The sequence below is a fragment of the Herpailurus yagouaroundi genome, unplaced genomic scaffold, assembly GCF_014898765.1.
Source record: "Herpailurus yagouaroundi ecotype Mexico unplaced genomic scaffold, PumYag 187, whole genome shotgun sequence".
Taxonomy (NCBI): domain Eukaryota; kingdom Metazoa; phylum Chordata; class Mammalia; order Carnivora; family Felidae; genus Herpailurus; species Herpailurus yagouaroundi.
The window spans coordinates 19,215,972-19,231,937 of NW_024412418.1; the positions used below are offsets into that span (position 1 = coordinate 19,215,972).

The window sequence follows — 15,966 nt, forward strand, 5'->3', positions numbered from 1 at the left end:
TGTTGCAATTATTATAATTCTTCACTGTGCCTTTCTTTTTTTGCCTTTGCTCCCCTCCATGTCTCCTGTCCACACTCAAAATGCCTTCTCTCAGTTTACTTGTATTAAACAGGATTGAGTCAGGAAACAGATGGCACATTGGAATAGGTGAAAGAGAAAAGTTTGATGAAGAAGCTGTTTACAAAGTTATGGGCAGGGTTCAGGGGAACCAACAGGGATAATGAATCACCACAGCGATAGAAGCAGTGGGGGAATGATTATACCACATAAACCCCAGGGGAAAGGGAAGGAAGCAGCTACTGGGAACCTGGAGAGAGCTATAGGCGCAGCTGTAGAAGAAAGCTGAATTCAGAAGCTGTGACCTTTGGCAAAGGTACAGAGCTGTTGTCATTTCGTGGCCATATAGGGAGAAAACTGGGGAAATACCTCTATCTGTCTGTCTTCCCAGGATACTGATTTACTGGTGCCTTCCAGAGATTGAACCCAGCCAGAAGCAAGAAAAACTGCTACATCCACAGATATCAGCACACAGGGGACAGAGCAGTATGGAGAAAGGGTGGAGAGTGAGTCAGGAGAGACAAATGGAGAAAATCCAGTATATTACTCATTCTTCAAGGCCTGCCTTCTTTGTTCAGACTTCTTTCATTATTCAGTATATGCTGATTTTTCTCTTTGTACCAGCCATTAATTTGCCTGCTTTTCTAAGCATTAAGTCCTGTCTCTTGACCCATGTTTTTAAAAAAATTTTTTTTACTTATTTATAAACATTTATTTATTTTTGAGACAGAGACAGAGCATGAACGGGGGAGGGTCAGAGAGAGGGAGACACAGAATCCGAAACAGGCTCCAGGCTCTGAGCTGTCAGCACAGAGCCCAACGCGGGGCTCGAACTCACGGACCGCGAGATCATGACCTGAGCCAAAGTCGGTCGTCCAACTGACTGAGCCACCCAGGCACCCCTCTTGACCCATGTTTTACTTTAGCAGTCATTTTAGGCAGTGCACATATCTAAAAGGGACATGTGAACTAAGACCAGTTAATCCTTTCTTCTGGATTTTGAACTAGGTATTGAGTTATGATTGGGTGAAGTTTTCTCTGGGCAGCTGAAGCTATAACATGAAGAACTCTGGAAGTTTTGGCAGCACTATTTTCTGCTGTTCCTTTTTCAGCTTCCTTGATATTACACTCTTGATTTTCCACCTACCTCAGTTGACTGTACTTCCTTCTAATATTAGCTTCTTCTCTAATCCATGAGTGTTGGAGTTCTTTAGGACTCAGTCATTTGCCATCTTCTGTCTTCTAACTAATAACTCTAAGTGATTGCACCTGTTTCCATGGCTTTGTATTCTATTATATACTATATTATACTACATATATGTATATACTGTACTCTGATATGTGAGAAATGTGTTTATTTTGAAAAAAATACTAATCAGTACAATGAAGAAAATAAAAATTTCCTGTAGTCTTACCACCCTAATGAACTTTTTTTCCCTTCAGAAGAGTTGTTATTATTTATTCAGTTCTTACAGTCTTTTGTTTTTTAATTTTTTTAACAAATTCTTTTTTTTAATTTAAATCAAAGTTACTTAACATATAGTGTAGTAATGATTTCAGGCATAGAATTTAGTGGTTCATCACTTACATACAACACTGACTGCTCATTGCAACAAGTGTCCTCCTTAATGCCCATCGCCTATTTAGCCCATCACCCCATCCAGTACCCCTCCAGCAACCCTTAGTTTGTTCTCTGTATTTAAGAGTCTCTTATGGTTTGTCTCCCTCTCTGTTTTTATCTTATTTTTGCTTCCCTTCCCCTATGTTCATTTGTTTTGTTTCTTAAATTCCACATATGAGTGAAATCATATATTTGTCTTTCTCTTACTTTGCTTAGTATAATACACTCTAGTTGCATCCATGTTGTTGCAAATGGCAAGATTTCATTTTTTTTGATAACCTAGTAACATTCCATTGTGTGTGTGTGTGTGTGTGTGTGTGTGTGTGTGTGTGTGTGTATGTATCATATCTTCTTTATCCATTCATCAGTCAATGGACATTTGGGATTTTCCATACTTTGGCTATTGTCAATAGTGCTGCTGTAAACATTGGGGTGCACGTACCCCTTTGAATCAGCGTTTTTGTGTCCTTTGGATAAATACCTAGTAGTGCAATTGCTGGGTCATAGGGCAGTCATATTTTTATTTTTTTGAGTAACCTCCATACGGTTTTCCAGAGTGGCTGCACCAGTTTGCATTCCCACCAGCAGTGCAAAAGGTTCCTCTTTCTCTGCATCCTAGCCAACATCTGTTGTTGCCTGAGTTTAGCCATTCTGATAGGTGTGAGGTGATATCTCATTATGGTTTTGATTTGTATTTCCCTGATGATGAGTGATGGTGAGCATTTTTTCATTACATACCATCTTTTAAAAGTTGAAGTGTATTAGGATTCTTAACTGTAAGTTGATTTTGTCAGCAAAAGAATTTAAAACTTTTTTAAATGGTTATTTTTGAGAGAGAGAGGAGAGAGAGAGAGAATGCGCGTGCAAGTGAGTGGAGAAGGGGCAGAGAGAGAGGGAGACACAGAATCCAAAGCAGGCTCCAGGCTCTGAGTTGTCAGCACAGATCCTGATGTGGGGCTCAAACCCACGAAGTGCAAGCTCATGACCTGAGCCAAAGTCAGCTGCTCAAGCGACTGGGCCACCCAGTTGCCCCAGCAAAGGAATTTAGATGTTGGTCATCTCAGACTTAGAAAATGGTCAGAAAGGGAACCTATGCAGTATTGAAGAGCATGCCATAAAATCAACTTCAGTCCTGAGTATTGTATGTTGTCACTGTTGACTGTAATGATGCTGCTACGCTACTGTGGTGTCATTGTTGCCCATGGAAACTTGATGTTACTAGCATTGCCCCTGCAGACTGTCAACAGATGGATTTGCAACAGTTCTTGTTCTTTGTGGTATTAGTTTCTGATCCAATATCCAGGACAGGTGTATCTGATTAGCAGAGTCTGGCCTCATGCTCATAAAGCTAGTATCTGCCATGTCTGGCTTCTCTAGTGGGCAGTGGACTCTTATAGAATTCCTCCAGAATTCAAAGGGAGTTCAGATACTGTGTAGTTAAGAATGTGAAAATCACATTCTTGAGTGTTTAATATAGTGAGTATACACAGAACAGCAGTATAATAAATTATACACCAATTCAGAAGTTGGTATTTCAGAATTATAATGTGTTTGGAAGATATCTGTTGATCTCAATGGATATGTAACTTCACAAATGAAGACTTCTTTTATATTCCCTGCTATTCTAATAATCTGCAGTGATGCTAGAGTTATTTTTTTGAGTTACAAATCTTATGTCTTTCTCCTACTCAGAATCCTTCAATTTTTTTTTTTTTGAGAGGGAGGAGGGGCAAAGGGAGAGGGAGAGAGAGAATCTTAAGCAGGCTCCATGCCCAGCATGGAGCCCAACATGGGGCTAGATCTCAAGACCCTGAGATCATAACCTGAGCCCAAATCAAGGGTCAGACACTTAACTGACTGAGCCACCCAGGTGCCCCCAAATCCTTCAATTATTACCTCATTGACTAGAGGATAAAATTAAAACTTTTTATCTTGGCCCACAAATCCCTTTCAAAATTTGAATCTTGTCAAATTTCTAGCCACAATCACAAATATTCTACCCCTCCCCCTTACCCATAACGTATAAGCTCCAACTATATCCTATTCTGGTTCCCTGAAAAATACCGTGCTCTTTTATGTTTCTGCATGTTTGTACGTGTAGAATCTTTTTGTCTGGAATGTGTACTCCTTTTTTGCCTTCTTTGCAAATTTATCTTTGAAGACTCCATTCAGAAACTGCTTTTCCTAATAGTGCCTTCTTGATGCCCTCAACCAAACTCCTTCTTTCTTTATGTTTCTGTGCATTCCTATACTTTAGCAGTCATCACATTGCATATTCTTACAGAAACTTTTATTAGATGCTAACAAACTTGGAAACTGATAATCTTTTATTTCCTTTTTTTTATCTCAGAAGATTTTTGTTAAATAAGTAATAAATGAAAACACCCTACTTCCGGTTGGTTAGTTCATTTGGTTTGTGTGCTCTTTTTAAGAGGAAAAAATCCTGCATTCTATCCTTGTATCATTGTGTCTATGGTCATAGCCACAAATAGCATCCCCACCTTGGCTAATTATCTTGCAACAGAACTAGGGGAAATAGACCTTGATGGACCAGTAATATTGTCTTACATGATAGGTTTAAAATGGTCTTTAAAACTGTCAGAAAAGTACCTTGCTGTGATGAAATGTTTATACTGAATTTTCTGTTTATATTTCTCATGTTAAGGAACTTAAAAAAGTTACCTCAGACTTGATAAAGTCCAAGGTCACATGTCAACAAGAGATAGGAGAAGAAAACATCCATTTAACAATTAAAGAACAAAAATTTCAAGAACTTCAAGAAAGATTCAACATGGTATTTAATTAAATGAATTCATGTTTATATAATTGTTTTTGTAAAATTTATGAGAATTTCAGGATTATAATATAAAAGCATTCCTTTGTAAAGTTAATATATCGAGTAAAAAAAGGTATTATGAATTATTTTTCACTCTGGGTAATTTTTGCCATTATCAGCAAGAATTTAAGACAATAAAATTTGTCTATAACCATTTTATTTCCACTTTAATGTAGTGTCAGGTAATCTTATGGTACAATGGTGTCTCCAGAAAAGCTTTTGGAGATAAGAAATTTTATAGTTTTTTTAACATTAATATTTATAAATTTGTACACCAGCCTGTATTGGGTGTCTAATACAGTCTTTATTTCACTAGAACCGCTACTTCCCCAGCAAACAAAGGTTGGTACTCTGGGGTGGTAAGGGGTCATGGCACTCCTAAACTTGTTGAGCACTGAATTAAATGTAGAATTTTCTGAATTTTATGTCATAACTTTAAAATTACTCAATTTTTTAAAGGAATTGGAATTAAATAAGAAGATTAATGAAGAGATTACGCATATTCAAGAAGAAAAACAGGCAAGCAATCATAAGATATTTTGGAAGCCAGTAAATATTTTTAAAACTGATATAACGTGAGAAATAAACAAGTTCAGTAACAAATGGAATCATGTGTAGGTCAGTTGCTAGCACATAGTAAGCACTCAGGGTCATTTGAATGGATACATGTGAACCTTTATAATCAGGTCTCACATATGCTCCCATTAAAAAACAAATCAGAGAAATGGGAAGATGTTTGTCATAGGGGACAAACTTCCAATTATAGTATGAGCAAGTTCTTGGGGTTTAATGTACAGCATGATGATTTTAGTTAACAGTACTGTATTACATACTTGAAAGTTGTTAAGAGAGTAGATCTTAAATGTTCTCACCACACACACACAAATAGGAATTATGTAAAGTGGTAGAGATGTTAATTAATCTTATGGTAATTATTTAGCACTATATACGTGTATCAAATCATCATGTTATACAACTTAAGTTGACACAATGTTATGTGTCAATTATATCTTAATAAAGTTGGGAAAATATTACAATATTTAATTAATAAAAAAGGATAAAAATAAATCAGTTTTTTCCTTGATAGTACCCTAGCAGGTACTATCCATTGGTACCCTAGCAGGTAATTACTGAAATGTGTGTATGCTTAGAGCATACATTTACAGGATGTTATACTCTCATTTAAATCTATTTGATATTTATAATTTTTCTATTTAAAAAAAAGGTCCATGAAAGAAAAGTTCTGTTTCTTTTTTTTCTTTTCTGCTTTTCTTCCATTTCATTATGAATGCATATCATGACATTTTAGCCCGTTAGCAGTATGACATATTAGTAGGGATATGTTTACCTTTTTTAAGACAAGCCAACAATAATTTTAGTTTTGAATTCTTCACATTTTTCAGTAGTGTCTCATAATCCATGGTCCATTTCAAAAAACTTTGTTAATTATTTGAAGAACTCTTGGAAATAGTACTTTGTAAGAAATTATACAAGTTATTTTAGATATTAAGTTAGTAAAATATGCTATTAGTTTATTTCAGTATCTTGTTATGGTATTTAAATTAAACTATAAAGATAATAAGTTAAGAAATTGGAAAAAGTACTTTAAGAATGAATTTAGAAACATACCTACAAAATTTTTTCAACTAATATATTTATACTCTTTTAAAGGATATCATCACTTCTTTCCAACATATGCAGCAGTTACTTCAGCATCAAACTGAAGTTAATACTGAACTGGAAGCAGAGTTGAAGGTGTTGAAAGAAAATAATGAGGTTGTATATAGATATATAGATATAGATATAGTGTATTTATATCTAATGAGCTTTACCTGTTTAGTTGCATTTATCTGCCCAACTTTATGTGGGATCATTTTGAATTTTAGGGGTAAGATATGGCCTTCTTCACCAACTTGGTATCAATGTCTAAAGTAATGAATATATGTGTGTATATATATATTTTTTTTAATTTAAATTTAAGTCACTAGTTAAGTGTTATGTTTTATCAAGTATCTGACTTAATTTTGTAACAGATTGGATGAGATTTTTTTTCTTTGTCTTAGAATTGTGGCAAAGACCAAAACTGAAACTAGAAGGTGATAAGTGTCACCATATTCTAAGAGAACAGTCAGTGAACTCTCAGAAATTGAGGCAGACCCCTCTTCATGGGTTTAGGTAGAACTGGCCCTGTTGTCACAGCAATCACACCATCATCTTATTTCCATATTTAAAAAAAACAAATGGAGAGAGGAAGAAATTATGGTCACTGATGTTTTGGGAGTAACAGTTCCATAAGAGAGGCTTTTCTATTACATCCCTAGTTGGGAGGGGTCATACATTTCCCCTAATAAGCTAGGTGAAGGAGTCTATGTGAAAATCATGTAAAGATTGGTGTACAAAAAAGGGAAAGTGCCATCTTGTTTTGTGGATGGATGCTTGAGATGCTGTAAAAATTGAAGGTTCACTCTGGTGTTGGCAGTAGAATAAAATGTGATAAGTTCATGTGGAAGAACTGGCATATGTTTTTTGAAGTTTGGAATTATACCAAGAGCATATAGACTAGTGCACAGTTATGTTCCAGAAATTTCAAGGAGGAAAATTTTTGAAGTGATCTTTACCAATGGGGCTTGAAGTGTATTATGCTTGTTCCAATACTGTATGGCCCAGTAAGGGTGCAGAAGAGAGACATTTGGTGGTTTCTTGGTTCCACATGAAGGAACATGGAGGTTAGTGGAAGGGCAGAAATTGCTCTGTGTCCCCCTGGCCAAGTGATTGAATGTCTAAGTCAAGAGAAGGAGGTGGGGACATGTTCCACTGGGGTGGCCAGTGGAAGATATTTGTGTTCCTCTGAAGGAAATCTTGGAAATGAAGGTAAAGCTGAACATTTTTCAAGAAAACTACAATCACAGGGTACCTGGGTGGCTCAGTCAGTTGGGCATCTGACTCGATTTGGGCTCAGGTCATGATCTCACGGTTTGTGGGTTCCAGCCCTGTGCAGAACCTACTTGGGATCCTCTCTCTCTCTCTCTCTCTCTCTCTCTCTCTCTCTGCCCCTCCTCTCTCACTCTCTTTCTCTCTCTCTCTCTCAAAAATAAGCTTAAAAAAAAAAAAGAGAGAAAACTACAATCACTTCCCATGGAAAGACCACCATCAGCAGAGGCCAAGGCCAACTTCCTGGGTATATAACCAGTGCAGTTGCATAGGGATCCATACTCAGAAGGGCTTTTTGCTTCAGGTTTAATGTTCTGTGTTCACTGTCTTGAAATTTTCATCTTTAAATTTATGTTTTGTAAATTAAGTCTGATGGGAAAATGGAGCCTGCACTGGAGTCTTGGAGCCTCAGCTGAGGCTTTGCTGTGTCTCCTACTGCCTCTCAGGATGAGTTTTTGGCTGCTGGTTCTGCCATACTTTGGTATGCTAGGCCCTGCCTGGCCTCATCCTCTCTGCTTCTGCTCCACCACTGTTGTGGTCACGTTCCTGGGGAGAGGTTTGTGTTCTACTGTTGCTCTTTATGTTTGGTGGAGGGCTAAATATAGCAGGGAGGGTCTGGGTCCATTGCATATGTCTGCAGCATCATCTGTCTCAGGTTGGCAGTACCTTGGCACATTAGGTAGGTGACTTGGCAGGGGGTGAGTCCTCAATCCAGGTACTGAGATGTATCCCTGCCTGGCATTTGCAATCTGTTGGGGGTTACCCATCTGCCATGAGTTGGGGCAGAGGTCCCATGAGACAGGAAGATTGACTTCCTCACCCCCAGCCAGGACATACATGGGTCAAGCAGCTTGCAGGAGGTAGAACCCAGTAGTTGGTGGATCTACTAGTGTTGAGTTGTACGGTGAGGCCCTCAGGCATCTGTGAGGATCTGAATTTGCCCTATGAGTATCCCTTTGCCCAGGGGCCCATGACATTAAATAGAAAGTAAAAAGCACGATGACATGATAAGCTCATAGGGAGAGAGAGAAAGGGGGAATGACCATGAAGGAAGGAAAAAGTTTTGTATTTTCGCATCTTCAATAGCACCTTTTCCGTGCTTTTTAAATTTTGCACTGGGCCCCACAAAGTATGTTGAATTCATCATCATTGACTGGAGCCAGACTTAACCTGAACAATGCCAGAGTTGTCTCCTCATCATTGATGTTCTATGACTAATTATGTAAAGAGAGTTTTGGCTTTTTTATTTCTCTTGCCTGCCCCTAATATTATAAAACTTAGACCTGGAGGGACGCCTGGGTGGCTCAGTCGGTTAAGCATCCAACTCTTAATTTTGGCTCAGGTCATGATCTCACAGTCATGAGATTGAGCCCCCTTGCAGGACTCTGAGCTGACAGCACGGAGCCTGGTTGGGATTCTCTCTCTCTCTCTGCACCTCTCCCTCCTCAAAATAAATTAACTTAAAAACAATTTAGACCTGGAAGAGAGAGAGGGAAGAGGTATGCCAGAGTCAAACTCCTCCTTCCTCTTGACCTCTTCACCTCTTCCAGTAAGACTAGTGAAAAATCTCTGAAAGTCCAGCTATAAGCAAGTATCCCCCACCTCCTTTACTTATCTACAGATAGATAGCTGGGACTTTCTCTAATATTTTAAACCTTATCGCAAGAAACATGGGATAGAATTTACCCAAATTCTTTATGAGTAGCAGTTACCAGGACTGTTTTCTAGTGCATTTAGAGGAGTTGAAACAGTTAGTAATCAGCCAATCCAGTCATTTCATTTCATGATGAACTAGAGGTCCGGAAAGTGTAAGCAATATAGTTCAAGGCTTCTTAATTAGTGTCAATCCTCAATTTAAAATTTTGTCCTTGTTCTACTCCAGCACTATCTCTACATTACATTGTTAATGTATTCTTCCTAGATCAATGAGAGCTGCCACTTTTGTTAGATCAGTTATTTGAAAACTAAACTTTTAAATTGCTGTTCATGAGTTCTAAATGCAATGTTTTTGTGTTGCTTAATTTTGTTGGGTGTGAAGTGTATATGTATGTGTGTGTGTGTGTGTGTGTGTGTGTGTGTGTGTGTGTATAAGAAACATGTGAATATATACTAATATATATTTATATATATACACTGAATTAATCCTGACCTTAACTATAGTTCCAAGATCTTTTAACTATAAGTGCTAATATCTTAGATAATCCAGGTGCCTCTCTCTGTAACTAGTACCATTATTATTTGAGCCTTGATAGTATGTAGAGAAACTAGATGTCATACAGAAATTTCATGCAAAGTATTGGCAAGAACAGGATAGAATTGTCAGCTTTTTATTTTTATAAGTAACAATATTAAAAATAAACACCATCTACCATCACTTTCATTTCATAAAAAAGAATATTTTGGGGCGCCTGGGTGGCGCAGTCGGTTAAGCGTCCAACTTCAGCCAGGTCACGATCTCACGGTCCGTGAGTTCGAGCCCCGCGTCAGGCTCTGGGCTGATGGCTCAGAGCCTGGAGCCTGTTTGCGATTCTGTGTCTCCCTCTCTCTCTGTCCCTCCCCCGTTCATGCTCTGTCTTTCTCTGTCCCAAAAATAAATAAATGTTGAAAAAAAAAAAAAGAATATTTTTACACCACATATTAAGGATATGATCTCAGAATAAAGATAATCTTTTACAGGAGAAGACATTTGATGATTTATAAAGACTTTTTTTTTTTTTTTTTTGCCATGAACTAGTGACATTTTGTCATGGATCAGTACTTGTTTGCAGACTGGTGTTGGAGAACCACTGATATATAGTATAACAAAATATTAATGTTGAACTGTTGCTGCAGATTATGCTGCATAGATATCTCAGCTGTTTTCTCAAGGAGCATTCTAATTCCACCTGTATTAAAAGGGATCATTACTCTTCATAATGGCCTACTGTTTTTCAGTGCTCTGCAATCATGCTGTCATCTGTCTCATTTTTTAATAGTAGTTTGGAGCATAGAGACCTGAATTCCCATGATAGACAATATTTCCTACTATAATTTAATCATAGTTTAGTCTAGATATGAGTCTAGTTATACTGCTATAGGCCTAGCGTTAACAAGAATAGTTTACTTTGTTTGCTCCTATAGTCGTAGTATTAACCAGAATAAGTTACTTAGTTTTTGATATAGTAAAATATTAACAGATGGTTTATTTTGACTTTCCACAATATCGAGTTTTTCAAAATGTTTTTCAGATTTGTTAATCCAGGTGCAAATAATAACAAATAATTTTCTGAAAGATTAAATTCCATGAGAACAGTAACATTTTCATGCATTTAGCATAAGAGCTAAAAGAGTATCTGGCACAGAGTAGGAGCTCATTAAATTTTATTAAATTAATGAATGATTAACAATGAATAAATTCAGAATCTTTGTAAGTTCAGATATTGCCAGATCCAGGCTTCTGGTTAAACATGTTGAATTGAACCCACACATTCACTTCTATTTCCTTCTAAAACTGAAATAAAATGACAGTAAATCCACAAGGACAAGTATATAAGGAAACAATAAAAATTAAGGTTTGAAAGTTGGAACCAGGGGCGCCTGGGTGGCTCAGTCGGTTAAGTGGCCAACTTTGGCTCAGGTCATGATCTCGCAGTCCATGAGTTTGAGCCCCGCGTCAGGCTCTGTGCTGACAGCTCAGAGCCTGGAGCCTGTTTCAGATTCTGTGTCTCCCTCTCTCTGAGCCTCCCCTGTTCATGCTCTGTCTCTCTCTGTCTCAAAAATAAACGTTAAAAAAATTTTTTTTTAAAAGAAAGTTGGAACCAGATGGAAAATTTGTAATTTACCTAGCAAATGAAAGAAAGTAGAAACCCAAGGCAAAGGTGCATAAATGCTAAGGAATTGCAAGCATCATGTGCCTCTAGAAACTGGTGTGCACCCGAAGCCAAAGGCTTCTATATAAGAAGCTAGAAGCTATCATACCTCCAAATTCTCTTTCCTACCTTGCCCAAAAAGGCACTGCCTGTCTCCTGCTTGACAGAAGATTGGAGATTTACACTGGAGAGTTTGAGGAACAACAGGTTGGGAAATCCAGTGGTTTGCTGGTGACCGCTTATAGTAGGGATTGCTGGTTGTCAGAGCTGTTGTCATTTGTGAGCTGCTTGTTAAACTAATGGCAGTTTTGAATCTGCCCATGGTGGGAATATTTAAAAGTGCCAAATGCTGTACCAATATGCTACTGAGACTGTTATATTGAGAACAGAGTGGGAAGTCTAAATACTGTTATCTGAGCCCTCCCTGCTCTGTTTCCCCATTTAGAGGACAGCTAGCCTTATCACTTCCAGGCGGGAGAATGGAAGATTCCTTTCTTGGGAAACTAACTTGCTCAAGAGAAAAGACTGTAGCTACTGCAGTTAAGCTCTCCCAGTGAACTAGCTCGGCCAGATCAACCTACAGTGAAGCCCATCATTTGACAAAACTTTCAACCAGCTTTTTAGTACTTCATTCTTAATACAAACATGCAGTTAAGGATCACTAGGCATAGTGAAGAAAGTCTCCACCATGCAAATCAGGCAAAACAAACAGGGAGATGGAAAAAAAAGAAAACAAAACAAAAGAAAAAAACTTGGAGAAACTAAGAAAATATACTCAGTAAAGAGAAATATATTTATTAATCCACAAAACAAGAATTAGGAGTCTATAAAGAAACACTGATAGAATAAAAGAGAACCCTTAAAATAAATATTTTAGGAGACATAAAAAGTATAGTGCAAAGTTTGGAGGATAATATTGAGATAATCTTCTAGAAAGTAGAACCAAAAGACAAGAAGATGGAAAACAGGAGGGAAAGAATATTAGGGGTTCAGTCCATGAGATTTAGTGAGTTTGAGAGAGAACAGAGAAAATGAAGAAGGGATGACCAAAGAAGTAATTACTAGAATGTAACCTAGAACTGAAGAATTTGAGTTTGTTTTGCTCAACACCAATACCTATCATTATGAAATTGAATACACACTTAGAAGATTCTAAAACTCTTTGTGGAAAAAAGAAGTAGGTCATATACAAAGGATTAAGACTAGGAATGGCAACATAATGACTTTAGACTTCTCACTGGAGGTGCTGAAAGATAGAAGATAATAGAACCATGTCTTCAGTGGTTGGAGAGAAATTGATTTCTAAAGCAGAATTGTACTGCATTCAGCCAAACAAATCACTATGTATTGGTAGAATAAAGATATTTTCAGACATTTAAGTCCTCAACAAAAGAAGCATCCTGTATCTCCCTTATCAAGAAGTAATGGAAAGTTTCTTTACCAAGACAAGAGAATAAACCAGGAAAGAGGAAACAATAGGATCTAGGAAACTGGAGACCCATCCCAGAAGAGAGAAGGGAATCCTCAGTGATCACCTGATCAGTGTAGTGGACTGAAAGAGCAATAGGTCCAAATTGTAATGGAAGAATGGAAAGTCTCCAAAGAGTGGAAACTGAGAAAATATCTGATATATGTAGTTTCTTTTAGATGAGGGTACGGGTCGGGACAAGAAATGATTGACATATGTAATACACTGTTTTAAGAACATAATGCTCTTGGTCATTTATTATTATTAGGATAGATACTGTGGTATCTCCTCTCACATCTCTTCTAAACTTTGATTTGTATATCTTCTAAAATATCACTTTCTTCAAGTGCCCAGTGATCCTTAACTACATGTTCATATTAAGAATGAAGTATTAAAAAGCTGGTTGAAAGTTATCAATATAGATACTGTATTTGTCAGAATGTTAAAATAGTAAGCATCTATTAAATATATGCATTGTAAATATTCAGAAACTGTTCTATTATTATGTTCCATGTAAATTAAGAGGAACACATGACTTCTATAAAAATATTTACATTATCGGGGCTCCTGGGTGGCTCAGTCGGTTAAATGTCTGACTTTGGCTCAGGTCATGATCTCACCGTTTGTGACTTAGAACCCTGTATCGGGCTTTCCGCTGTCAGCACAGAGCCCATTTCAGATCCTCTGTACCCTCCTCTCTGCCCCTCCCCTGCATATAGGCACACACTCTCTTTCTCTCTGTCTCAAAAATAAAAAATAAACCTTTAAAAATATATATATTTACATTATCCTGAGGTAGAGGCAGTCAAAATAGGTATTCATTGAAAGTTATTAAAGTGCAGTTATGCTCTTTATGTGCTAAAGGAGAATTTTGATGTTTAAACTGTAAAATGCTTTTTATTAGCTATTTCCATAATTTTGCATAATAATGTCATTGTGTATTGATACTCTAGATGCAACTGAGAACAAGTGGATACAATTTAAATAGAATAGTGTGAAGCCTTTAAAATGAGATAGATCTGTACTTTATGGCATGGAAAGTAAGCAAGAAATATTCATTTTTTAAGAAAAAACAGATTGCAGAAGAACACAATATGTATGGTATGGTCTCATCTGTGTTTGAAAAGACATATTTTATGTACTAGTATGCTTAGAGACAACTTCTGGAAGGCAACGCAAAAAACTGCTAGAGTGGTTACCTCTGGGGAGGAGAATTGGAGAGCTGATAGAGGAATACTTTACCTTTTCTTTCTATATCCTTTGTGTGGCTTGAAATGTTTACTTTGAACATACATAGCTTTCCTAATGATAAATAAACTTAAAAATTCCAGATGTATTAGACATGTAGGTAGAGTTCTTAACTATTTTTTTTTTAACAGAAGTTTACTTGGATTATCAGCAGACATTGAAGAAACCTAATAATATTGGTGACAATAATTTAATACGTTTCAAATCCTTGTCTTAGAAAACAGTATTTTTTAGTCTTAAAGGTTTTTTTGGAGGGGGTGTAGTGATTATATTAATGTTAATTTATGAAGTAATGAGTTCATATGGTAAATATTGAAGCTGTACTAAAAATGTGTTAATTTGAAATTAAAAATTAAAATTGTATTTAAGGGTTTTTTAGCTAGTTAATTTCTAAAATAAATAGATATGGAAAAAATGTTCTGTGGTAGTTAAAATTTTGTAGTAGAGTTGGGCTGGATTATGCTACATTTCATATTTTTCAGTGCTGTACTTTATATTACTTTTTCAGTGCATTAAAACTTATGCAGTGAAACTGAATAATGGCAATGTTTTTATACCCTTTTATAGCCATTTCTTTTTCATAACCTCCCCCTATTTCCTGTTAACTAAACTATAAGCACCTTTCTGTTAATTTATGAAAATTATTGTTGAGATAGCACATTATCACTGATCTGTATGGCACTTTCAGCATGTTAGAAGCAAAGGTCCAAGCAACATAAAACACATCAAAATTCATTAATGTGGTATTGATTATTTTTTGGATAATTAATTTTATTGCAGACCCTTGAAAGAGATAATGAGCTGCAAAGGGAGAAGGTAAAAGAAAATGAAGAAAAGTTCCTTAATCTTCAAAATGAGCATGAGAAAGCACTGGGAACTTGGAAAAAGCATGTAGGTTTATTAAATAGTAAAATATTAAAATATTTTAAATAGTTGTAGACATTTAAAATAACTATTAAATGCTAAGAAAATATTGCAAAAATCATATAGGAATAAAATCAGACACATGTTCTTCTTGCACTTGTATTTCCAAGAAGTGAATGCTGTTGAAAAGCTAAATTTAATAAAATTTCCTGTAATGCTTTCATGCCTGAAAAACCACACATATACATGTGTGTATATTTATATTTATATAAATATTGATATATATATATTTTGAATGACTTCCCATATGTGACAGAGAAAAATTAATTACCTTTTCATAAAGTAATTGCATAGTATTTTAGTAAATTATTAAAATAATTATATAGGTACTATTATTAGTAGCAGTTTTGTTGAGATGTATTAAAACCATGTTTAGAACGTGTACGGTATTTGAGTTCTATAGTATTAACATTTTATCATAAAGAATTGATATGTTATAAACATAGATATTTCCTTAAACCACATCCATTTATTTTACACTAAATTTTCATTTTAGTAAAGTAGATAATAAAAGTATGAAATGGTATAAATTAAAATTGTAAAATATAAAGGTTCACTTTAAACATTGGTGGGCCCCAAAACTGATGATTCTATTTTTTTTTTTTTTAATTTTTTTTTCAACATTTATTTATTTTTGGGACAGAGAGAGACAGAGCATGAACGGGGGAGGAGCAGAGAGAGAGGGAGACACAGAATCGGAAACAGGCTCCAGGCTCTGAGCCATCAGCCCAGAGCCTGATGTGGGGCTCGAACTCACGGACCGCGAGATCGTGACCTGGCTGAAGTCGGACGCTTAACCGACTGCGCCACCCAGGCACCCCTGATGATTCTATTTTAATATGTATTTTCATTTCCATTCAATTCTTTCAAAAGAATTCACACAATAGAAAGTCATGATGAGTTTATGGAAACTATATTTTGGGAAAGAAAGATTATGTTTTGGACTATTATACTAATTACACTATACTTTTCTAATACTATAATAATGTAATATATTTTATACTAACATATATATCTGAGTACCAGGTTGAGA

The 15,966-nt window shown here is 36.2% G+C and overlaps 1 protein-coding gene across 1 annotated transcript in view; it reads left to right on the forward strand.

The window, feature by feature from the left end:
• The window catches only part of CCDC73 (coiled-coil domain containing 73), a 127,540-nt gene that overhangs the window by 89,615 nt on the left and 21,959 nt on the right, over positions 1 to 15,966 (forward strand). Inside the window, exons 9-12 of the mRNA XM_040495518.1 lie at positions 4,344 to 4,472; positions 4,974 to 5,033; positions 6,186 to 6,290; positions 14,790 to 14,900. Of these exons, the coding sequence (XP_040351452.1) occupies positions 4,344 to 4,472; positions 4,974 to 5,033; positions 6,186 to 6,290; positions 14,790 to 14,900 (405 nt within the window). The remainder of the gene's footprint in view (positions 1 to 4,343; positions 4,473 to 4,973; positions 5,034 to 6,185; positions 6,291 to 14,789; positions 14,901 to 15,966) is intronic.